This window comes from Oryzias latipes, chromosome 5 (genome assembly GCF_053564925.1).
Source record: "Oryzias latipes strain Hd-rR chromosome 5, Olatipes_Hd-rR_3.1".
Taxonomy (NCBI): domain Eukaryota; kingdom Metazoa; phylum Chordata; class Actinopteri; order Beloniformes; family Adrianichthyidae; genus Oryzias; species Oryzias latipes.
This window is the reverse complement of record NC_136241.1, coordinates 8,334,469-8,360,852: the sequence shown is the minus strand read 5'-3', so window position 1 is coordinate 8,360,852 and position 26,384 is coordinate 8,334,469. Positions and strand designations below refer to the sequence as shown.

Sequence of the window (26,384 nt, the reverse complement as noted above, 5' to 3'; positions counted from 1 at the left end):
TCTAACTTAACTACTTGTTACCAATAGAAGTAATTCATTTAAGTTGGCAAAATTGGATAAGTTATATATATATATCTATATATCTATATATATATATCTATATATCTATATCTATCTATCTATCTATCTATATATATATATATATATATATATATATATATATATATATATATATATATATATATATATATATATATATATATATATATATATATATGCGTCACATGAAAATGGAAATAAGATCAGAAACTTGTGCGTTTACTTTGTCTGTTTTTCTACTACAGGCAGAAACTCTTTCTTTTGATTATGCAGCTGTATTACTTTTTTGATGGACGTATAATCTTCATACGCCGTCATTAAAATCTCAGACTCCGTCTCACTGAAGTATAGTGCTTTCTTTTTTTCTCCATGCGTTTTAATGGTGACTCCGGATATCGGCGATCCATTGAGAATATCTTTATGTACTTGAAGGGTTAGGGTTAGCACCAGCATTAATCCAGGGTTAGCAAGTCGAGCGTAATTACGCTAAATCATATCCGGTCTTTTGGAACCGACATACCCAGAGTAAGCAAGTTCAGGCGGATTTCAGCCAGAGTTCAGGCTTAAAGTCAGGCTAGTTTAAACATGCTACCTGAAATAGCCCTCTAGTATGACTGACAGAGGGAAAACTTTAAACAAAACATGACCAAAGTTGTCATGTCACAACCGTAGTTGTTCTCTGTTGTGCTTGTAAAAGCTGGTTAAAATCACAAAATGTATTTTAAAAAAAAACTAAGAAGGATTTTCATTAATAATCATAATCCATTTTTATCAAGAATTTCTAACGGATAATAGGAACGCTTGATATCAATATGACAGTTCACCTACAATACAGAATTTTAACCCATAAGAACCCACGTTGACATCAATATAATAGAAAAATGGTTTGTTGTAAAATACACATAATTTTATTATTTGAAAAAAATGTAAAACGTTTTTTTCTGTTGAAAAAAACGCTTTTTCAATTGTTAAATTTTACTGTTATAGACTAAGAATGCTCTTATTAGTCTTTTCAAACACAAATTGTCATGGTGCCTCTGTCAGCCCCGCCCCCTCTGCTCTGCTCTGCTCCTCACTCCACCGCTGTGACCAATTCACCTTCATCAACCCTGCTGCTCAAAAGGAGACCCAGCTCCAGTATTCAACGCCAGTTCGTTACCCCTTATGGTGACTATGGCTGGTCCAGTCCATCCATGTCTTGTTTATCCTTGCCTTGCCTTGAACTAATCTTGCCCCTCCCTGCCTGTCTCAGGATTCATCAAAAGACGTCATCTGCTACTCACCTGCTACGTCTGAGAACTTTGGGACCGATCTGCTGTGGTTTTACCTCCAGCCACGTCACGAGCCTCGCTCCAGTCCGGATCGCCAGCCTGCCAAAAACAATCCTGTTATCTCCATTGAGATTAAATACTACTTACCAAGCCACTCACCTGTGTGATCATTCTGGGTTTCAGCGTCTGGGTCTGTCTTGCCTGAGAATTATGACACAAATGACTTAAAAATAAAAAATTGATTTTTTTATTTTCAAAATGCCCTCATAAATTCCTCTTACTGTAAAAAAACAAACATTTCTTTAAAGTTTCTACTTTGCAAAGGTCTTCAAAATGGCCTCCTGCCACATCCAACCCAAACTGCTTTAAGCTCAACTCTGCTAATTCTTCATTGTACATACCTGCAACTGTGATATATTGTGCTCTGGAGGTTTAACATCATTGTGCCTTGTTTTTGCTTTAAACTATTCTCTTTTGGGGTTGCTTTAAATTTTATCCATCTAGGATTAATTGTACTGTTTTAGCTCTGACCTGTGTATACACATAAGAAAACCAGTTCTACTGGTTTTTCTTTACTTTGCCATCAGTGGTAACTTATTTTATTTTAATTACTGGTGGCAGAATTATAGTTGTAATGGATGTGCATCCTACTAGGTTTACCAAGCAGTCGTGGTATTGCAGTAGTAGTATTATTGCATCAGTTAAGTAATGAAACCTCCCAAATACACTGTGGGACTCTTTGTAAAAAAAAAAAGATGTCGCAGAATGCAACTGTATTATATATATTATTTTTAAAATGTCTTTTCTTCTTGTACACTGGTAAAACTTAATCCCCAGCAGGTCTAGTTCCTCAGTGTTTTGTACGTCACAATTATAGGAATGTACCGATCGTGCTTTAGCATCAAAGGGCGAAGAGTGGAAGTGTTTCGTTCATATGACTGTATGTGAGAGAGAAAAGCTGAAAAAGAATTAAACATTTGTATGTCTCAAAGAAAAAATGTTAACATTGCCTCACTACTGAGAAAAGTTACAAAGGGTGGTAAATGTGTGGTGACTTGGCCTTAGGCCACATCTCCACTTATGACATCAAATACTCAATACTTCCTTGGAAAACTATTTTAAGCATGAACCAAGGAAGTTTAACACTGGACACATTTGGTCAGCTTAAAGTGAATCAGAGTTTTTTCCCCCGATAATCCGGAACGAATTTTCAGTCTGAATACACCCAAGCAGACCCAAGTCCGGGACCAGGAACCGCTCTGTGACTCATCTTTTGAGGTGGTCTTGGTTCGTTTGGACAGATTCGCTTCGAGTTTCCTCAGTCTGAATACAATCCGTCCTCTGAGCGGAACGACGGGACCAACGACCAACACGACCACCATAGTCGGTGGTCACGTGATCTAAACACGGTCAGAATGTTTCAGCCTAAGAGGCACTGACAAATGTAAAGCAATGATTGTCGTGTCATCAAACAAGAAAAAAAATGTTTTACTTGTTACATTTGTTTTAACACAGCTGAAAACGGGTTTTACATACTTCTCTGTGTTACGTGCCTGGCTCTACTGTGGTGTCTTCCTAAACGCTACCTTGTAGTTCTTTAACAGAATTCTTCTAAATTATTGCCATAGCACCACAACCGTGAGACACAGCAACTCCTTGAAATGTGTTTGGATGAATTCGGACTAATTAAAAAAAACTTTTCACAGATATACAGTACATTGCTTCTCACTTTTTTCCCAACAATTTATTTGTCATAAACACTCATCTGCGTACCTTCATACCCAACATCTACTCATTAACCGCCTTGTAGCATGCCTCCACTGTTCAAAAGTAAAAAGTGTTGGGATTAGTGAACTATTCCGAGAAGGATTGCAAAGTGCAGGACTTCTATAATTTCTGTCTCTAGTTGCTTTGCTCCGCCCTCGTAATTCCTAAGCAATGAGTAAAGAGATTTTCATTCACGTTGTTTTGTTTACAAGTTTTGGTTCGAATCAGGAAAGGCAGCTGATGGCAGTCTGAATACAGACCAAACGCAAGGTTCAATACTTGATCTGGAGGATTTCTTTATTGCTGTTTGGGTTGTCATTGTTTTTATTATTGTTTAATATACGCTAACATTTAAAGAAAATTAACATATACACAGTCATGTTAAAAAGTCAACTGCCCTCTTCCAGGATCTTATTTCAGTTTCTGGCTGTGTCTAGGTCCTCTAATCATTACATTTTCAAATAGGTTACAATAACTACAGGAAAAGCAATACATTTTGATAAAACGTTTCTAACAAAGTCTTTTTTTTAACCAGAAATGCGTGTGTTTGTGCATTCATATATATTTACCTTCTGAATGTGTCCCCATAACAATGGTTAAACGTATTTACCCTGAAGAAGAAAAAAAAGCAAGGCTTGTAGACAAAGTTTTTAATTGAACCTACATATAGCTAGTTTAGGCTAAAACAATGTTGACAATTGTGTGTCTGTTGTTTTGAACAAACGATGTTTTATACTAGATGAGCATAACTAAAGATTAAATGTTGGTTGGCCTAAAGCAAACTTCTGTTTGCGGACTGTTGGAAAAGCAGTAGAAAGACTCCTTTGTAATGTAGAGGTTTTGACGTCAAAGGGGCTCCATAAAGACCTAAAGTCATAGTTTGATTTGGAGCACTACAGCAAGGGGAAGCCTGATGTCTTTCTCAGTTTTGTAAGGTGCATAACTAACGAGGCTTATGCTGTGGATAAATGAAGCAGTGCTTTAGCCTTCTCTGAGGTTTGCAGAAGCTTGCTCTTAACTTTGAAACCCATTCAAAGGGATTACATGAACAAAACACATCCGATATTTAGCAGTTCAGAATGTTGGAGATGTTGGAATACAGCAATTACCAGGTGAGATGTTTTTCCTTTTCTTCTATTATATATTATTAATGTTTTATGATCATATATACATATGTGCATATTAACACTTAGCTCTTTGGAATGGGAATGACAACAATATTTTTCGGCCTATGTTTAAATCTCAACAAGAAAAGTAGCTTCCAGATTCTGATTGTCTGACCACACCCGATTCTGATCTTTTTTAGTAAGTAGGGCAGAGACAGAAACAAAACAAGTAGGTCATCAACTCTCTCCACAGTTGAAGACCAGATTTTAAGTTACACTTTTAAGCTTTTATCCCTTTTAATTAATATTTTTGTTAACTGATACTTATAACCGACTAAACATATTCAGCTGAAACCCAGAATTAGCTGGCTCTTAATGCAATTTCCAATATAGCATCCTCTTTTTTCTGTAAAGTATGAATGAGTTCTATGTGAAGTTGTTAATATAGGTGTTTTTGACTGTTGGCCAGTTCTGTTTAAATGATTTAAAACAACATCAGCGGGTAAGACTCATACCTCACTTTTCCTCCACACCCCCACAGGCACACACACCCACCCACCCGCACACACACAAACACAATAAAGATGTAATGTAAAGGAATATGATCAGCGAAAGCAGTTGGCAATCATTTTGTATTATTGTAAAGTTGGATATCCTCACAAGAAAAAAATAAAATATTGTCGCTTCTGCCTTCTATTGTAGCCAATGTTTACAGCAAATGGATAAGGCTTTTTATCTTTCATTTTAAAGCCCATGGAAAAGAAAGACTAAATGTGTTTCCTTTGTATTTGCAGGTACAATCTAATTTAGAAAATGAAAACAAGCACCACTTCCAGCAGGCTCATAGACAGCAAGTGAGGCAGTATCTGTCAACTACTTTGGTAGGTAAAGCTGGGGGCCAATGTGCCATCCAGCCTTCAGAGCATAGCTTACCACCAGGATCCGAGGGCAGCATGCCCAACAGCCCAATGGCTTTGCTCACCCTCAGTTCTAATTGTGAGAAAGAGGTGCATCAGTTAAAATCCTTATTTGAATTTTTTTTATAGAATTAACCTTTTATATTATTTTTGGGGTTATAAGAGTATTGGTCTATTTAACATAATATTATTTTGTTTATGCAGATGAATGATGTCATTGATGATATTATTAGCTTGGAGTCAAGTTACAATGACGACGTTCTTGGACTAATGGAATCAGGACTTCAAATCAACAACCAGGTAACTTATCCAACATCTGACCCTAAAGGGGTAAACATCATCATCTAACACCTTTTCTCTTGTGGTTTTACTTTTTCTACAAAACTTGAAATATACGTTTTGCCTGAAACACGATAGCTCCCAGTGTCCAGTAGTTTAATAGATGTGTACAACAATCAAGGACTAACGCTGTCCAACCTGCCTACCAGCAGCTCCTGTGCATCTGGCATTAAAAGAGAATTAACAGGTAAACTGTTCCAACTCCTGTAACATAAATTGGTTTATATTGTTGGTCTTACCTTGTTTTGTTGATGGTTTTGTGAGAGCATTCAAGTAGATTTGAGTAGATTTTGTGTTATACATTCTACTAGGGTGTGTATACACAAGAGTCTGGTGATACAGTACGCATCCCGACACGCGTTCCACAATGCAATACATATCACGATTGTGTACCGGAACACTTTTTTTTTTTTTAAGGGTATGACTCAGAAAAGATTTGACCTGAATGTTAATACGCCTTTCATTGTATATAAAATGGTAAAATTTATTTATTTAATGATCACAATGTTAGGCACTTTTACCAAAGCAAATTCACAGTGCTTTTATTTTGGTAACTTAAAATACATTTGTTCTTAAAGGGAACAGTCAACATTGTCAGATTTTTACAACTAATATTTTTCAGTATAAGACAAAATAGAATGAATCAGCCTTAACTAATATGGTTCTAAAAGTATGATTGAGGAAATCCGTGCATTAGCCGCTGCACTGCTTCACATTATTATCTGAGCCTGCTACAAATCACTGCAATCCGCATTTCTATATTAAACTGGCAGCAAAAAATGGCATGGCACAGAGTTTTGGTACCCATCCCAAGTAGAAACTAGTAGTGCATGTCTCATAACAACATAACAAGCTGGTTCTCGCTGAGATCTTGTAGTTGTTTTGGTGCGGTGTTGAGCTTCTCAAAGAGGCTCATTGTGCTGTACTAGCAGTCGGAGGTTTAAGTAAAAAGAAAATAAGGGTCAGACGCTGAAGGACCCCAATAAATAAATAGATATCGTCCTGACAGCATTTAAATTGATGCAAATATCGACAAATGAAATGTCGCGATACATTGTTGGATCTACTGAAAAAACAGTTTATTATTTGACCTCAAACCATTTGACATTGAAGGAAATTAGTTTATATTTTTACTGCAAAGTTTTTAATCAAACTCTACCAGTTACCCACATATTTTAAATGAAAAATGTGTTCACAGTTTTGGATGGTGATGAATCTGTAAATGACAGAGTACCTGCCTTTTAGATGTTTATAAAAAATGTCATTTGTGTGAGGAAAAACTCACATTGTGTGCAATTTGGAAATGCATGAGATAATATAAAGTCAATTATTTACTGAATAATTACTCTAGCTCCTGGCATGAAGCAAGTGTTGAACAAGCCTGAATCCTGTGGCCAGTATGAAAGCTATCAAAGGCCAGAGGAGTTTCCAGTAGGTAAGCTAAAGAAAATGTTTTTTATTTGGTCATCAGTTACTGCTTGTTAGTATTTTGTGTATGACTGAATTGCACACAATAAAAACCTGCTAATATTGCACAAGCTGTTACATCAACCATCACATCACAATGGTTGTTAGCCAGATGTATCAAAACCTCAAGGGATTAATGTATCACTAATTTTAGATTTGCCTGTGTGTTTACTAGTCATTTGATACTCTTTCCTCCTTAGAGACTGAGGTTAGAGCTCTTGCCAAAGAGAGACAAAAGAAAGACAACCACAACTTGAGTGAGTTCATCAAAATTGTCAATTAACTGTATGCCGTATGTTTCAACAAATGATAATGTTTTTAATTTAAATATAGTGTTTTTCATCATGTAGTCAAATGTTGTGTTTACTATGACCTCTCTTTTATTTTCTTCTGAACTTTTAGTTGAACGAAGGCGAAGGTTCAACATTAATGACCGCATTAAGGAACTAGGAACCTTAATACCAAAATCCAATGATCCGTAAGTTTTTTAATTACTCTACATAATCAGCAGTCTTATGAGCATAATGGCAATACTACACATTGGAATATTCTCAATCAAGATGGGCAAATCATCTGCAATCATAGTTATAAGTATTTTATACATTGCTTAAGTTCTAAAGGTAGACTAAACTGCTGACAAATTCAGTCATGATACTTCTGCGTAAAGAATCTCACTGCACTCCATAAGCATCTGGCAGCACAAACCTTTTAGATGGCACATATTTTTCAATTCACTAAAATGTATTACTTGTTTTGCCAGTAAGCTAGCTAAATCAATTTAGAGATTTTTTTTGTCATTTCACAGGCAGTAAAATCATGTTTGAGAATGTTGCTTATCATAGTTAACTTGCACCATGCTTAAAGCAGACAAAATGTATAAAATCATGAAACAAACTGAATGACATTTAAACCTAACAAAATAGTAATTGTTAATTTTTTAAAAATCACATTGAAATAGATTTTTAAAATTCCTTTCTCACCCTGGTGGTCTCTCCTCCAATCCCGGGTCCTCTGTAGCCACTCCTCCAGCTTCGGGGTTACTGCTCCGAGTGCTCCAATTACCATGGGAACCACTGTTATCTTCCCCTTCTATGCTTTCTCCAGTTCTTCTCTGAGTCCCTGGTATTTCTCCAGTTTCTCATGGTACTTCTTTTTAATGCTTCCATCGCTTGGTACTGCCACATCCACCACAACGGCTTTCCTTTGTTCTATATCCACCAATTAAATATCTTTGACTTTGGGGTTTCCAGTCCATATTCTGCACACATGTTCCTGTATATTATTCGAGCCACTTGGTTGTGGCGCTTCATGTATGCTTTCCCTACCAGCATGTTATGCCCCGCAGTTATGTGTTGGATCGTTTCAGGTGCCTCTTTGCACAGCCTACACCTTGGGTCTTGTCTGGTGTGGTAGATCTGAGCCTCCATGGGTCTGGTGCTCAGGGCTTGTTCCTGAGCTGCCAGGATGAGTGCTTCAGTGCTGTCCTGTAGGCCAGCCCTTTCTAGCCATTGGTAGGACTTCTTGATATCAGCCACTTCAGTTACGGTCAAGTGGAACATCCCATGCAAGGGTTTGTCCTCCCATGATGATCTGTCCTCCAGCACTGCATCCTCTGCTCTCCATTGCCTGAGACATTCACTGAGCACACTGTCAATTGGCCCTTGAGCTTGATGTATTCATGCAGCTTGGATGTTTCATCCTGGATAGTGGCTTCCACGGTCACTAGTCCTCGGCCTCCTTCCTTGCGGCTAGCATACAGTCTCAGGATGCTGGATTTGGGATGGAGTCTTAACATCCATGGTCTGTATCTCTTCCTTTGGCCATCTTATTATTCCTGCAGGGTATCTGATAACTGGCAGTGCGTAGCTGTTTATTTGCCGGGTCTTGTTCTTGCCATTGAGCTAGCTTCTCAGGACTTACTTTACTCAATGGAGGTATTTGGCAGCCTTCCTTGTTGCCTTTTTCAGGTTGCCATTTTCCTGTGGAAGTCCAAGGTACTTGTAACGGTCCTCGATGTCTGCTATTGTTCCTTCTGGGAGTGAGACATCTTTCTTTTTGGACTTACTTGCCTCTCAGTAGCCGCGGTTACATGCGCAAAATAATCTTGATCGGATCAGTGGTCGGATTAAAATTCAACCGTGTACATGGGCCCAGAAAAACTTTTTCTGATTAGAACAAACGTTCACCGGACAAAATACCGGAAGAGGAAATGAGTCCCGCTGTAAACAAAGTGAGCTGCCATATACACTTATACAGCAGCTCAGTAATATATGAGACGATCTTCTAAATGTGCTTTTATCAATGTTATGAATATTATGAAGCGCCTGTTCGCTCATCATTTTATTTTTAATCCGTGTGGTCAGAGCTTTTTTTGTGGAAGAACGGAACTTGAAGAAGCCAGGATTGGAGCTAACAACATTAGCCTTGTTTGATGAACACAAAATCAATGCGGGAAATGCCGCAATCTGCATCTTGGCTGAACGTAAATATCTGGGAATGATATCAACCTTTATTTTGTCAGGACACAAATGGAAACACAAATCCACGTGATTGTTTGAATGGTTTCTAAGGACTGAGCGGCATTTGTGCTTTGAAAAGCTCACACACCGGCTTTGGGGCGGTGTTTGAGCTGGCAGCCCGAGCTCTGCTCGGACACACAGTTCTCCTGTGTCCGGCAGCCACTAACCCAGAGTGGCGGGACGGACGCCCCTCCCCCCGGAGCGCACACGTAACAAAGCACCACCGCCCTGTCCACAAACACAAAGCCATAAATCCGGTTGCTCTGCTCACAGACACGGTTCACTCGCGTGGAGCAGCAGGTCGGTCCTGTATACGCTCCAAAGCTTTCTCTGAAGTACAGCACCTTCTATTTTTTTTTTTTTTTTTTTTTTTTAACTTGTCCTGTCCAACAGCTAGGCAGACAGATGAGAGCTGAGGGCCTCTTGGGTTGGACATATTTTACTTTAACAAGAGGGGTTATTAATCTTCAGACAAACCAAAGGTATGTCTGAATAAACCCCTTTTGTAATTGAGGCCAAACTTTATTAATTTCAAACATGTCTGAAAATCTTTGGTGTTGGACCGGACGGAAAAGGAAAGAGGGGAAGAAGAAAGAGGGACGTTAGAGAGAGGGGGGGTAGGGGGTGATAATAGGAGGGGAAGGGGGATAAGACCATGAAGCAGCATAAAGCAACAAGTTTACTGGTTGTTAATCATTATGGTAAGGTTCAAATGTAAAAAAAAAACAAAACAAAAAAAAGGGCGGAGCCTGTCCACACACACACTCAAATGTTATAAACACACCTGTTAGTTGCAAAAATGTCCACCTGTCGACATGTACACAAAACAGATAGTGTTCACACGCATACTTATGCCTTAAAACCAACTAGTGTGAAATATTTCAGTCATTCAGTCTGTTGAGCTGACACCTGTGCTCAGGTGAGTGTTTATGTTCTTCTAAAATGGATGGTGGAACGTGAAAAGAAGGAGGGAGAGTGCCCAGCCATCCCCACCCCAAGACCCCCACCGCACCAGCAGCGGCAGCCGGATTCCCCCCAACACCACACGGGAACCGGCAGGGAACAACCGCCGCCCGGGCGACCAAGCCCGCCACCCAGGCCAGGGCCAGCAGGGCCGCCGCAAGGCCCCCAGAGCCAGAGAGCAGGGAGGCACGGAGGGAAAGAGGGCGCCGCCCCAGCCCAACCAGGAGAGCAGCCCCCCCGCCGCGCCGGGAGAACCCAACGCAGGGCCCCACCGGAGAAGGACGCCCACAGCCCCAGACGAGCACCCCACCACCACCCAGGAGTTCCGGGCATCCCCCCGCCCCAACCCCAGGTACGGGCCAGGACCCCCCAAGGGAGACCCACTCCGCACTCCAGGCAGCCATCCGCCCGGCCAACGGTTGGTCCAGGGAGGAGCGAGGCAGGGGCCCGCCGCCCGCCCAGGAGGGGGGAACCCCGGGGAAAAAAGAGGGCCCACAAGGGGTGTTGTAAATATGGCCCGACCAGGCTCGGCCACAGTTGGAGATTTGGCGGGGCCCAGCACTCAGGAGCAAGGACCAGAACCCACCCCCCAGGGACACGAACACCCCCGGCTCAGATGTAATGTGAACCCCCCCACCGCGCGGAGAGAGCACCGCCGGGCCCAGGAAGCCAGCACCCCGGGGACACAGCCGCCGTTGCAAAGGGGCCCGTACCCCCCACCAGGGAAGAGGCAGGGGACAGATGGTCCTAGGTCCCACCTTCCTTGCAAAATGTGTGTGCGTGTATGTGTGTTTGAGAGAGTGTGTGTGTGCATGTGTGTGTGTTTATGTTGGGATGTATATATTGAGGGGGGAGGGGTGTGTGTACTAAGGGGGGTGCGGTTAAAATTGGCGGGTAGGGCACTAAGGGGACGTCTCCTGATTACTCACAGTGACGTCCCCTCACCCTCCCCACCAAGGGGCCCTAAATGTCTAAGGTGCGGTTAAAATTGGCGGGTAGGGTGCTAGGAGGACATCCGCTGCTTGTTGGCAGTGATGTCCAAGCACCCCCCCTACCAAGGGCCCTACATGTCTAAGGTGCAAATAAAACCGAAAGAGGGGGGGCCCACTCCATACGGCAACCACAGGAGGGGGGTCACTGCCTAGTAAACCCCCCCCCCCAAGGCTCATCGCAGGCTAAGCCCCCCACCCCCTCACCCTATTATGAGGTTATATGAGGAAGGGGGTAAGTTGGGGACAGATGATAGACTGTCCCCCGGTGGTCAAACAGCCGTCCCCCGCCCCCCCCCCCCAGCAAGGGGGCCAGGCCCACCCAGCCCCGGGGCCCCACCCCCGGAGGCGCAGACACCCCAGGCCCAGCACCACCACCCCCACACAGAGAGAGGGGAGCCAGAAAGCGCCGGCCCCCCCCGGAGCAAGCCCAGGCCCCCACCCCCAAACGCCGGCCCTAGAAGAGCTCTGGTCAGGCCTCGACGGGACCGAGGCAGCCAACCGGCCGGGGAAACCGCCGATGGCCTCAGCGGAGACCCCGACCCGTCAGCCCCCCCTGCCCCGTACCAATAGTGGCCCCCCCCCTCCCCCAGAATGCCCCCCCACAGGACAGGGCCGACAAGACCCCCACCCCACCCCACCCCCAGACCCCGCAGCCGAAGCGGATGACACCCAGAGCGACCGGGGGCCCCAAGAGGGTTGTCCCGTCCCGCCCCAGAGCCAGGGAAGGGCCGATCCCAGCCCCAGGTGTAGACGGGAAGCCCATCCAGCGCCGCTGGGCCCCCCCCCCCGAGCAGCGCCCCCCGCCAACCCCCCCCAGCACAGGCAAAGGGACCACCCCCCCAAGCCAAGCCAGACCACCACCCCACCCCCCCCACCACGCACCCCCACACCCAAGCCCAGAGGACCACGCAGCGCCCCAGGCCGCCCCACCCAGGCGCCGGACCCGACCCCCCGACCAACGGAGCCCCCACCACCCCCGGCCAGGCACCGGAGGCCCCGACCCCCACCCCGGCCCACGGCAGAAGGGCAAGGAGCAGCGACGACCATGCCCCCCCCACCCCCTAAGTCACGGAGTTAGCTATGGGAGACCAGAGAGACCGAATTCTTTCAAAGTTACTTGAACTTTGGGCTGACATTTTTTCCAAGCTGATATGATCAAGCAGCAGATTTCTGTGTTGACTTATATTAATATTTTTTTTGCTTTTCCAATTTATTAAAATAGTTTTTTTAGCAATGCAAAGAGTTATGAAAATGATAGAGCCTAATCCTCCTTCTACATCGATGGCACTCATGTCACCAAGCACACAAAGTGACGGTGAAGCTGTGATTGAAACCTTAAGCCAGACTGATAGATCGGCACATACCTGCTGCCAGAGAGCCTGGACAGGCGTGCAGAACCATAGTGCATGCATGTAATTGTCGGGTAGATTACTGTCACAGTGCTGACAAATGTCTGAGTTACTGAGACCCATCTTGAACATCCTCTGTCCAGTGTAGTAAATTCTGTGAAGAGTTTTGAAATGGATTAGCTGCAGATTTGGATTTTTTGTCATTTTAAAGGTGTTTAGACAAAGTTCTGACCAAAAACTTTCATCTGTGCTGATGCTCAAATCCGCATCCCATTTTGTTGTCGGAAGTGAAATATTGTTATCTAAATTACATAAAAGTTTGTATATTTTGGAGAGAGTTTTATTCATTGAGAAATTGATCAGAGTGGTAACTACATCTGGTAGCTTTAAATCGTTGTCTCTGTATTTAAACTTTTTAGTAATAATTGATTTAAGTTGCTGATATTCCAAGAAGTTATATATTCCATGTTTGTCTTGAAGTTCCTGGGGAGTTATGAATCTTCTATCAATAATTATGTGCTCTAGTTGTTTTATGCCCCCTGCTTGCCAAGCTGGGAAGTGGATAATTTTTTTGTTTATGAGGATGTCTGGGTTGTTCCAGATGGGTGTCATTTTGCACGGTTGAATTGATGATTTTGATATTTTGAGAAATTCCCACCAGGCTGTTAAAGTGGCATTTATATTAATACTTTTGAAACAATCCTGTTTTTTAACTATTTGACTAATAAATGGAAGATCTGACAGGTTGATCTTTCCACATAACGCCTGTTCCAAGTCTAACCATGAGTTGGTTTCTGGATTATTTTTTAACCATTTTAAGATGTATTGTAATCTATTTGCAAGAAAGTAATTGTGGAAGTTAGGTAATTCTAATCCTCCACAGCTTTTTGCAGATTTTAAAGTTTTTAGACTAATTCTTGCAGGTTTATTGTTCCATAGAAAGCTTGATATGGATGAGTCTAATGTTTTGAACCATTTTAATGGCGGTTGTGTGGGAATCATTGAGAAGAGATAATTAACTTTGGGTAAGATTTTCATTTTAACCGTGGCTACCTTGCCCATAAGGGACAAAGGCAGGTTGGTCCAGCGTGTTAGGTCGTCCTGTATGTTTTTCAGTAATGGGGTGTAGTTTAGCAGCACCAGTTCTGATATTTTGGGGGAAAAATAAATACCTAGATATTTTATATTGCCTGATTTAACTGGTATTGTGAGTCCTTGCTCCGCATTACTGTTCAGTGGTAATAAAACAGATTTATTCCAATTAATGGAATAGTCTGATATAGAAGAGAATTCATTAATGATTGTTGCCGTTTCATTTACAGAATGTATATTACTTAAAAACAGTAATATGTCATCTGCATAGAGACTAATTTTATGATGGCTGTGTTTGGTTTTAATTCCTTTAATACTCTCATTCTGTCTTATTGCTGCAGCTAGAGGCTCGATAAATATTGCAAAAAGCGAGGGGGAGAGTGGGCAACCCTGTCTAGTTCCTCTTCCAAGAAAAAACCTGTTGGAAGTCTGTTTATTAGTTCTAACTGATGCATTGGGGTTGTGATATAATATTTTGATCCAATTGATGAATGATTCTCCAAACCCAAACTTATGGAGGGCAGCAATGAGGAACTTCCAATTTACTCTATCAAAGGCTTTTTCAGCATCCAGTGATAGTATAGTCATTTCCTGGTTTTTGATGGTGGCAAAGTCTATTATGTTAACGAATCTGCGGACATTGTCATCCGAGTGTCTGCCTTTGATGAATCCAGTTTGATCAAAGTCAATTATGTGAGGAGTGACTTTTTCTATTCTCTGTGCTAGTGCTTTGCAGATAATTTTTACATCTGCATTAATTAAAGAAATGGGGCGATAGCTTGAAGGACTCGTGGGGTCTTTGTCTGGTTTTAGAAGAAGGATAATGTTGGCAGAGTTCATGTTAGGTGGTAGAGATTGGCTTTCATTGATAAATTTTACCGTTTTATAAAACGTTGGTGCCAGTTGTTCCCAGAATTCCTTATAAAACTCTGCAGGAAAGCCGTCAGGCCCTGGTGCTTTACCATTAGGCATAAGTAACAGAGCTTCATGAAGCTCAGACAACGAGAGCGGAGAGTCTAAATTTGTGATTTGATCTTCGTTTAACTTGGGCAGGTTTATATTGTTGAGAAATGAGTTGATGCTTTGTTCTGATGGATTGATCTGTGGAGTGTATAAGTTTTGATAAAAGTCTTTAAACGCATTATTAATTTTTACCGGGTCATGGGTGACATTCCCTGTTTGGTCCATAATCGAAGTGATTGTTGATTTTTCTTTATTAATTTTAAGCTGATTAGCTAGAAATTTGCCAGATTTATTTGAGTTTTCATATCTTTCCAATCGAAGCCTTTGTATCTGGAATTGTGTTTGTTTATTGATGATGTCATTTAACTGCAGCTTTAAATTTTTCAGGTCCCCCAGTATGTGTTCCTGTGCAGAAGCAGCATAAGCAGTCTCCAGAGTTTTTATTTTATTTCCTAATTCTAATAAATCTGCTTTCTCCTTGCGTTTTTTATGCGTTGAATAAGAGATGATTTTCCCCCTCATGACTGCTTTTGCTGCTTCCCAAAGAATACTTGGTGATATTTCAGAAGTATCGTTGAATTCTAAGAAGGTTGCCCACTCTTTTTTAAAGAATTCAATAAATTCCTGGTCTTTTAACAGAGACGTATTAAACCTCCAGGTTGAACCCGAGGGTGTGGGTACTTCCCTTGAAATAGTAACAGAAACTGGTGCATGGTCACTGATAATAATTGGATGAATGTTGGAACTTTTAATTTCTTTCAAAAGGGAGTTACTGACTAATAAATAATCTAAACGAGATTGTGAATGGTGAACTGGAGAAAAAAAGGTGAACCCCTTAGTGCTTGGATGACATGAGCGCCAAGCGTCGCAGAGACCCAGATCATTCATGTACTGCTTTAGAATACTTGCAGACTGCCATGTACGCTGGTTTGCTGCTGTGCTGAGTCTGTCAAGTTCAGGGTCCAAAACAAGGTTGACGTCTCCTCCTATAATGATTGTGGAGTCAGAGTGAACTGAGAGTGAGGTGAAGAATCTGTGAAAGAAGGAAGAGTCGTCAACATTAGGACCATAGATGCTGGCGATGCAAAAGTCTTTATTCTGAATGGATATATTAATGATTACAAATCTGCCTTCTGGGTCAGTAACTGTATCCTTATGAGTAAATGTAACATTTTTATTAATCAAAACTGCAACCCCTCTTTGTTTGGAGTTGAAACTGGCAGAATACATAACTGGATACTGGGAACAGCACAGGAGATGACCAGCTGATAAAGATAAATGGGTCTCCTGCAGCAGAGCTATATCTGCTTTAAGATCATTCAGGTGATTTAACACTTTCAATCTCTTTGGCCCAGAACCAAGTCCACGCACATTCCAGCTAACGATGTTAAGACTGTTCATAGCTGTTCTAACCGGGAGAGTGCAAGGCTAAATAGTGCGTGTGCCCGTCCGTGTGCGCGTGCCCGCTGTGCGTACCTGCTACACTGACAAGCGCTATGCGTTGTGGGTGAACGTGTCTTGGCTATGAGCTGCATGTTATGTGCGTCCTGTGTGAGCCTAAGTGAGGTTTTTGCAGTTTATCAACGTGTGTGTGCGGGATCGCGTGTGCATGCTCTTATGCGCGCTAGTATGCGCGCGCGCCCGTTCCGTGCATAAATAAATACTCACCGTGGTTGCGTTGACTTTACCTGATTCACATATGAGGACATGGGAAGGGGGGGGGACAAGAGAAAAGAGAGAGGGAAAGAGAAAGAACAAAAAACAAAAACAACGAAACAACAACAGAAACATGAATGTGAGAGAAAGAAAAAACACTTTTCCTGAGAGGTGTGGATTATTGATGATCCGATTATTTCCTAGTTAAATAAGTTTGCGGGTTTCTTCTGGGCAGCGCAGATGTCAGTGCGCCTCTGAAAGCCTTCAGCACAGCCAGGGTGTTACCTCTGGGTCCCGGAACAGCTTGCCATTCACAAAAAGTTTATCAACAGCAACCACCGCGCGTGCTCCAGCAGACAGGTGCTTCCTCCTCAGCGGGAAGAGGATTTTCCGACGGCGGAGGATCTCGCCTGGAAACTGATCATTCATGCTGTATTGTGTGTCTTTCAGCTCGCGCCCTCTGCTTTTTACCTGCATCTTTTGTTTATAATGTTCAAATTTAGCAACAATAGGACGGGGACGCTGATTGTCCGGCCTCTTTCCTCCGAGCCGGTGAACCCTGTGGAAGGAGATCTTCTGGACTTCTTCCTTGGGGAGTTTCAGGTGGACCTCTATAAAGGACTTAACAATGTTCTCCGGGACTTCCCCTGCCTCTTCTGGAATCCCTGCGAACACTAGATTGTCCCTCATGCTCCTCGCCTGAAGATCCAGGAGGGTTTCCTTGATGGATCGGTTTTCCTCAGAGAGACGGGCGGTGTCATTGCCCAAGATCTTCACGGTCTCTCTGAGGGCCTGGTTCTCCGCTGCGAGCTCCTGCACCTGCTGTTGGCTGAACTCCAGCCAACAGCAGGTGCAAGTACAGCACCTTCTATGCGTGACGTGAACCAGAGCAGTAGTGACACACAATCGGAATGAACTGTTTACATGCAACACGATCGGATAAACAATCAGCATAACCCACCTATCTCGATTGGAAAGAAATTTTGATCTGAACGAGTCCGATCTGGGCAGAGTATTCCGAACGGCGTGTTTACATGACGCATTTTTCTTCCGATCAGTTCTTTCCGATTACTTTTGTCCATGTAAATGCAGCTATTGTCACCATCTGCCAGCATTTCTAGAGCCAGAAGGATACCCCAGTGTAAGTAATGTAGATCTCAGTGTATAAAGTAGCTTGATAGGGTTACTGATGGTGGTCCCATTTGTAATCATCATCCATTGCCAGTGTTGATGGTTATTTGGCTAAGGGGGTTTAGACCCATGCAGAACAGCAGTGAGGACAGAGCATCGCCTTGATGTAAAATTGTGCAAGTGGCTTGTCATTGGCTTCAAGGGTGGTTTTTCACAGCTTCATCGAAGTTCCTATGAAGGCTCTTACAGTCCTGTTTTTGTTGTACACCTCCAAGCATTCAGTGATCCACGTGTGTGGAATTGAGTCGTAGGCTTTCTTATAATCAATCCAGGCTGTGCACAGGGTGGTGTGTTGTGACCTACAGTCTATAGAAACTGTTCTTTCTACCAGAAGTAGTGTTTGGCTCCTCTGGAATCTCTACTAATGCCCTTCTGTGCGTTGTTCATGTATTGATCCATGTGCCTATTTATCTTGGATGCAATGATGCCTTTTATGAGCTTCCATGTTGTGGAGAGACAGGGTATTGGCCGGCAGTTCGATGGTACTGCATCTTTTTAGGGATCCATCTTGATCAGGATCGTTCACCCTTCCGTTAGCCATTCAGGGTGAGTCCCATCGCTTAGCAGCGGGTTCATTTGTGCTGCCAGGTGCTTATGGAGTGCAGTGAGATGCTTTACGCATCAAGGCCTGGTTCTGTCCATATATAAGATGCTATTATAAAGAAAAAAAGACAGCAGGTCAAGTTTAATACAGGATTTAACATTTGAAATAACAGAAGAATTGACCTTGTAAGCAAAACTTGTTTGGGTGGGACTGATTAAATTCCTTATTCAAAATTGTAAGCAGATTACAATGATAAAAAAAAAAAAAGTATTAAATCATTTAATAATAAAAATAATTAAAGCCACAAGCGGGCGCCCACAGCCGCACCTCAACCCCCCGCCCGCCTGCCCGCCTCTACGCAGCACCTCCGCTATCGCTGCCCACCTCTATGCAGCACGGCCGCCCTCACTGGCCACCTTTGATTAAGGCTAGTCTAAGGAAAGCATGTTGCTTAAGATGCAAGTTATGCTAACTATGTTAGTTATGCTAATGTGGCTAAAAGTGCTAGCATCGCGATCAGCATCATCAATTCACTCAGAGAAACACATTGTTCAAGATGCTAATTTAGCTAACTATGCTAGTTATGCTAATGTGGCTATAAGTGCTAGCATTGCGATCAGCATCATAAACTCACTCGAAAACAAATCACTTAAAGTGCTAATTATGCTAGCTATGCTAGTTATACTAAATTTGCTAAAAGTGCTAGCTTAGCGATCAGCATCATCAAATCACTCAGAAAAACACATTGCTACATTGGTAAGAGCTACATGTCGTAAATTGATAGAAAATCCACTTTTTTCAAAATGGCGGCTTTTCTGTTGATTTTATCTTCATAGCAACCATTAATCAGAAAAAGTAAACCTTTGGATGTCGTTAGCAACGGACGTTTTTTTGCTAACCACGCCCACATTCCTTATGTGTCCATATGCAGTGTTTTTCAATATGTTCAGTTTCAGCCATGGATGCATGCATTTAATTTTCAAAAAATGTTATTGAAAAACAGAAGATATATAAATGTGCGCCACATTTGCTAGCTTGCCACTCGGACGCTGTTCAAATTCTACAACATGTAATTACAAAATTTTTTCCACAGTAGCTTGCCATTGATGTCCAAGGAGTTTCGAGACGTTAGCTAAAAACGTGTTTTTTTTACGGGATGTCCGTGATGTCCTCGTCTTCATTTTTAAGTTATCCTAGGTGTGATTTTTTTGGTGACTTTTCGAGTATGTGGCGGGGGTCAAATTTTCGCTCAAAGCTGCAGAAATTTTTTCAACTGCGAAAACAATATGGTCCTTGCAGTCAGTGACTGCTGATGCTGGCCATAATTATCTCTAAATAGTTTTATCTGAAAGTTTGATAGATAAGCTAAGTCATAAACTTAAGACATTCTTTCTTAACAAACTAAACCTTGTAGTGGGATTTCTAGCTACATTAACTTAAAAATATAGTTTTTCTTAATAGTTTTTTTAATGTATGATTTGGGAAATTTATTACAAATATCCTAAAACATGAAATGAATGTAGTGATGCAGAGAGATTAAAAATCTAAAATGATCTTAGCTGTCTTTTTATTTGCAGTACTTTGAATCCTTTGTTCCTATTTTAATACTTAGTCAATAATTAAATTTCAACATGTCTTACCTATGTATATCTTTGCATGATGTACTCTTTCAGATTAACCGTGAGCAATATTGTATTGTTCGAGTCAGCTGGTCATCTAACTGAAACTGTGTACTTTTGTCTTCTGTATACCCCCAGAGATATGCGCTGGAACAAGGGCACGATTCTCAAAGCTTCAGTAGACTATATCAGAAAACTGCAACAGGAGCAACAGAGAACTAAGGAGCTGGAGTGCAGGCATAAGAAGCTGGAGCATGCAAACAGTCATCTTATGCTTCGAATACAGGTGGATCACTATGTGGTGAAAGTGGGAAAAGTTCAAAGGATACTTGCCTTCCTTAATGCCATAAATTTTCTTCTAGTCTTTGTGCATTGGAAAACATAATTTCAAAAGCTCTGTCTAATTATTTCAGCAAAAAAGCACTGCAGTTATAGCAAGATGATTACTTTATTTAAATGTTGTCTAATTATAATTAGACCCGTTTTTTGTTATAGGTATTTTTTCTTGTTTTACAAGAATACAAATTTCTAGGTAATCATCTTCTTTTTGTGTTATTTATTTGTCTTGAGACTGATGGACACTGAAGATGGAGGCAAAATGTGAACTCCAATATTCCACTTGTCCAAAATCTTCTGGGCTGGATGGATACAGACCCTTCCTAAGTTTTGGACTGGATCTGTTAAATGAACAGAGGGCAGTTTCATCTGCCAGAAAGAGCTCATACTAACGCAGAACAGTCTCATCTGGACCAGTTCAAGTTTTATATTTGGCCTTTAGAGGTGTTATTGAACGGACTTAGCTTTGATCCACTTTAGTGGACACTCACAAATATTCTGTCTCGTGTCAATCTAACATCTAATTGGTTTCAGAGGAGTTTCCTGATCTGAACCCAATCACCTTATTTAACCGTGTTGTCTATGTAAGCATCTTGATCCCTTGCTGATACAACTATAAGTCTACTAGGAGAATCCCTCCAGGCTCTTTTCCAGTTGGGTAGATTAAACTAATAAAAGGTACATGCAATGTGCAAATGACAGTCAAGACCCACTGCATGACCAAAAAACACTGGAAAAGTCATCCATCTACTCTGCAAACTTCAGGGTCTAGGGGAAAATAGTCTTATTACACAGACGGATAGTGTTGCCAGATTGGGCAGTTTTCCACTCATATCTCAAATTACTTAAATTTGGCTGTTTTTCGCCAAATTTAGCAACACTGCCGAAAGAAAGGCACAGAACTCGCATGAACTCCTTAAGTAAATTCAAGCTCTAAAGTTACTGTATGTATTAAAGAAAAACTGCAACAAAAGTATCGAAAGTATAGATCTCATTATGCTAGTATCACTACTTCCCCTTGATATCGATACTATTGATACTCAGATCGATCAGACAGAAATGCAAGCTCATACAAAAACTTTTTATCTCTCAGCTGTGTTGTGTCCTTCCCTTTGTTTTCCATAAACTGACAGATTTCCTCACGTTGCTCAAAACATCTGTTCAGTACCTTTCCTCTGCTTAGCCATCTCACCTGTGTGATAGGGCACATCTCTGAATTCTGAATCCAACTCCTCCAGAAAAGACTTGAACTGCCGATGATCCAAACACTTGGCTCTTATGAAGTTGACTACTAGTTTTATAGAGCTCATAAAATGTTCCATTTGCAGATCTTTGCCACAGAGCGCTTCCTGATGTATGATACAGTGATAAACTGTCAGTTCACCTGCATCTTACTCCAATATCTTTTCCTGAATCCTGCCAACCAATCCACTCTTTTGACACACCATCTGTCGCCAGTCCCACAAGTTTTTCCCAGGGCAGGCTCATTTCAGTTATACATTTGGATACCTCTTCAAAGATCTCTTTTCCTGTGGTGTAGTCCATATTGGTTTTAATCCTAAAAGTTCCTCTGTGACGCACAGGCTCGAGTCTACTCCACGGATGAAGATTGACAGCCGGGGTGTATCAAACGTGTCGCTGCTCTCATCCACAGAAAGGGAGCATGGAATAAAATCTTTTCCCTTTTTCTATTAGTTGTCCATGTAGATTAGTGGAAACTCACACACACGCCCAGGCAGAGTGTTTCTGCAAAGGCTCACATTTAAAAATTCTTGCCTTTTATCTGGGCACACGATGACGCAAACTTTGACCATGCACTTTTTGACAAACTCTCCCTCATCAAAGTGTTGGGCTGATTAAGCTATTTCTGCTGCAACAATAAAGCTGGCATTTTACAGCAGCTTCATTTTTTGATTTTGCTTTCATGAACAAAGTCTGCCATCAAACCAGGATTTCATCTCCTCCCACTTCTGCAACTTCTGCTTTACACCCAGGTCCTTGTACTTTTCATCATTTTTTGTTTCATAGTGTCTTCTTATGTTATATTATTTCATTACAGTCACATAAGCTCCGCACACAAGACAAACAGGTCTGTCCTTTATATTCGTGAACCTTTATATTCTTCCTCCCTCCTGTCTTAAAAGCTCCTGTTGTCCATCTTTCGTTTGGCTATTTTTGTGGAGGGTGAAATTAATTTGTCCGATGTAGTTGTCAATGACTGCCAACAGAAAACAGGAGCACTTGACGGTTTTGACTGCGTGCCAAAATACTAGAAAAGCATTGTGAAATTTGTAGTATCAGTGGTAAGTATAGTGAGAAGCAATGTGTATCCCTTTAAAAGTAGTTTTAATGAGCCTGCATTCATCCAACCACATTTCCATGAATTGCTGTGTCTCATCATTGTGGTGTTATGGTATAATTTTTCATAGAATTCTGTTAAGGAAACTACAAGGTAGCTTTTAGGATGACATCACAGCAGCGCTTGCTGAGTAATGGGAGACAGAAAAGCATGTAAGAAGTGTTTTCAGCTGTGTTAAAATAAACGTTCTATCAAGTAAACAGATGGACCCTTTTTTTGGGATAAAATGATAATCGTTGCTTTACATTTGTCAGCGGCTCATTTGTTGCTTCTTTCCTACTGTGTTAACATCACGTGATGACCGGCTACGGCGGCCATTTTGGTTCAATTGTTTCACTTTGAGGACGGATTTTATTCAGACAAAGGAATCTCAGATTGCACTGAAGCTCAGTCCGATTGGAATAGAACCGAGACCACTTTCAAAGACGGGTCTGAGAAAAAACGTACCGGTAAAAGTCACTGAGAGCCGTCTTCATCTTCCTCCTGTGCACTGAAACCATGGAAGTCTTCCTTCTCAGTGTCGGATTGGAATAGCGTCAGATATTCTTCGCCACACACTCTCTCTGTCTCTCTTTCGTTGTCGCTGTCAGTGTCACTCTCATCCTGAGGCCAACTCACTCCTGAGCTTGCGTTCTTCGTCACGCAGCAGACCGGCTTTTCGAAACCCGTTGGCGATGGTGGATTTTTTCACACTGCTCCACGGTGTCAGGATCCACTGGCAGACTTGTGCAAAAGTTGCTATTCGCATGCGGCCAGTTTTGGTAAATGATTTCTCGCCGCTGGTCATCCAAGCCTCCCATTCAACTTGTAGGGCCAATTTAAATGCACAATTCACACTAATGTCAAGTGGCTGCAAATACTTAGTTGTGCCCCCAGGAATCACATCTTTATTATTGGCCCTCATGCTGTCCAAAACGAGTAATGCTTTTTTTCTATGAAAAAATCCTCCCTTGCCATAACACTCGGTCAAACATTCTTTCATTAGGCTCTCTACCATTTCACAACAATGTCTTTCGGGAGGTTTTCTTTTGGCATAGTAATCCTCTTAAAATTACCATTGGCGGCAGTTTAAGTCCAGATGCAGTGCAGCCCATAACACAGATGAAATGCATCCTCTCGTGGCCGGTTGTTTTCAGTGTGACAGATGCTTCACTTTCATTTCACTTTCTTGTTGACGGTCCTGGTGAGGGGCAGGTCAAACGTACCTCATTCATATTTATGATGTCATCGGGTCCGATGGGATTCTCTGCTATCTTTGTTTGAAGGAATCTGTGGAAATTTGTGACTTTTTCCTTGTAGTCGCGAGGGACTTGCTGACACAGAGTTGTCCGTGTCCTGATGGACAGGCCTTTACGTTTCATAAATCTAAGACACCACGACGGTCCTCCTTTTAAATCCTGAATTTTCTTTTCGGTGGCGATTGTTTTTGCTTTCAGTCTGATCTGCACAGTGGAAACACCTCGGCCATCTGCTCTCTGTGTGTTCACCCAATCTTCAAGAATGTTTTCCAGTTCGGACCACCTGCTTTTAGTAGCTCTGGAAGCTTTTTTCCTCTTTTAACATTGCTCCAGTCCTTCCCGCTGCTGTTTCTAGCGTCTCACCATTGATTCATATATGCCAAGTACACGTGCAGCAGCTCTGTTTCCTTCTTTATCCGCCAGCTCGATCGCTTTTAACTTGAAAGCTGCTTCATATGCATTTCTTCTTGCATTTTCCATGATGAGGGTCTGTTCGTGCTATTTATTCACAAAGCGGGAATTTACATTAAACTTCCGTCTTCCTCAACATATACTCTTACTTTTTCTGCTCGAGCACCCCTGGTGGCTGTTAGAAAAAATGCATTAAAAAAATGTATAAATAAACCGTATCCTTGAATAAGTCGCAGGGTTGAAAGCGTGTGACAAAAGTAGCGGTTAAAATCCGGAAATTATGGTATTAAGAAGCTTAAAATCCCCGTCTAGGTACTGGCTATGGATGACTGTGTCGCAGTATAATACAGTCTGTTTACAACCAATCAAAGTCAATGTCATACAATCTTGCTCTACCCCTGTAACATTTGGCCTGTTTTGGCTTTGTGTTGCCAGTCTCAACATAAATTGGAAGACAGTTGGAGTGCAAGTTGTTCAAGTTGATGTCTGCTTGCTGCTCTGCCTAACTAATTTAAGGCGGAAACCCAATAGTATTTCCCTGACAAGTTTCTTGAGTTTACAGTGATTTAAGGAAAGTGTTTAGTAAATCTAGAGCCCCCTTAATTCCTCCTCACAGATCTTACAACTGCGCTTTTGAGCTACTGCCAGGTGCTATCCTCCCTTTTTGTGAGGGAGTATGTGAAGGCTTGTCCTGAGAGTAACAAAAACTAAGCCCCTCATCAAGCTCTTGCAGATCTGCTTCATCCTCTACATTCTACGATTGTCCCTTACTATATCTGCGCTCTCACTGATTCACCGATTTTTTTGTGTGCGTAATTTTGCATATCTCTCTGAGACCTGTTGCTCAGACAAGATAACTTTATTAAAAAAATGACATTTTTAAACATCATATGTTTTTGATTTCCTTTCTCTGTTATTTCTAGGAACTTGAGATCCAGGCACGGGCTCATGGTTTGACAGTGGCAGCCGCCCCATCTATCTGCACATCAGAGCTTTTGGCACGAGCCATTAAACAGGAGCCTATTCTTGGCGAATGCCCACCAGAGATATACCAGCACTGCTCGGCTCCTGACATGTCTCCTTCAACAACAATGGACTTAAACAATGGCATCATTACTTTTGACACCATTCCTGCAGAACCTGGGGATTCTAGCTCTTATGGAATCTCCAGAATCTGTAAAATGAAGGAGATGGTAAGGGACAAAAGTTTTGGGCCACTTTCACCAAGTAAACCTTTGTTGTCTTCAATACCACCAGATGTTTCTAACAACAGCAGTAACCACTGTAGCTCCAATGCAAGCATGGAGGAAAAAGAGAATGGCTGTTAACTAAATGCAATAAATGTCACTGACACTTCCATAAACAGGCCCTGGATTTCATGTAATTTAACCCTTGTATTATCCTCAGATTTTACTAACATATTTTACCCTCCAGAAAATGATTTACACAAAATTGCTAACAAAGTTTTTGTGTCAGGAACATTGTTTATTTGCTGAATACATAAATTACCCCTTAATAATGAAACCTATCACCATTATTATTTAAGTTGCATTATTGCGAAAGTTTCAAGTTAATGTTAAAATTAGTGGTCCCTTTAATCAAAATACTTGTAATTCTCTCTTTGTCCTTGTTTATTATGTTGTTCTTATATAAATCCATCCATCCATTTTCTTAACCCACTCTATCCTTTTTGGGGTCACCAGAGCCTGACCTGGCTACTGTTGGACGAAGGTAATGTTCAACCTGGACAGGTAGCTATTCTGTTGCAGGACACATAATCACACACAATTACACACTCACAGACACACTTTGGGACAATTTAGAGTAATTAATTAGCCCACAGAACATGTTAATAAAGTGTAGGAGGAACCCGGAGGGCTCTGGTAAACCCCCAGGAGAACTTTATTGAATTGTACATAGTCTTCCTTCTCTGTAAAATGTTTGTGGCTGATTTAAACTTATTGAACTTTGTGATGAAAATTTTCCCTTTAACAACAAAGTGGAAAACCGAATGCTAACTTCAGCCACATTCAACTTTTAATGATGGATAAATAAAGCAAAATAAAATGACACAACCGTCATAAAACTGGTATTTTTTAAATATAATTATAAACACGAGTCCACCGCATCTGCAACTTTATTATCTGTGTATGTGAAACATTTGAAAGTAAGTCACTGCATATCAGGCAGAGCAGCTTCTGGTATGTGGAAACAATTGTCTCAATAAATCCGTATTTGGAGGAAAA

At 41.7% G+C, this 26,384-nt stretch overlaps 1 protein-coding gene across 2 annotated transcripts; it reads left to right on the top strand.

Annotated features, from left to right (window-relative positions):
* Positions 1 to 236: 236 nt before the first annotated feature.
* On the top strand, positions 237 to 26,384 carry mitfa (melanocyte inducing transcription factor a). Of its 2 annotated transcripts, NM_001282288.1 has the most exons (9): positions 4,157 to 4,189; positions 4,978 to 5,190; positions 5,305 to 5,400; positions 5,518 to 5,626; positions 6,791 to 6,874; positions 7,107 to 7,163; positions 7,309 to 7,384; positions 19,933 to 20,080; positions 25,062 to 25,466. In NM_001282288.1, exons 1-9 carry the CDS (start codon positions 4,157 to 4,159, stop codon positions 25,464 to 25,466), a joined length of 1,221 nt encoding a protein of 406 aa, NP_001269217.1. The 2 variants fall into 2 exon arrangements, with proteins under 2 accessions (XP_078802829.1, NP_001269217.1); XM_078946703.1 differs by lacking the exon at positions 6,791 to 6,874 and having other exon boundaries at positions 237 to 4,189; positions 25,062 to 26,384.

Coding starts and splice junctions, on each gene's coding strand:
- mitfa (NM_001282288.1), top strand. CDS start 4,157: ATGTTGGAGATGTTGGAATACAGCAATTACCAG. Junction 5,627..6,790: donor CATTAAAAGAGAATTAACAG/GTAAACTGTTCC, acceptor TAATTACTCTAG/CTCCTGGCATGAAGCAAGTG. Junction 7,164..7,308: donor GAAAGACAACCACAACTTGA/GTGAGTTCATCA, acceptor CTGAACTTTTAG/TTGAACGAAGGCGAAGGTTC.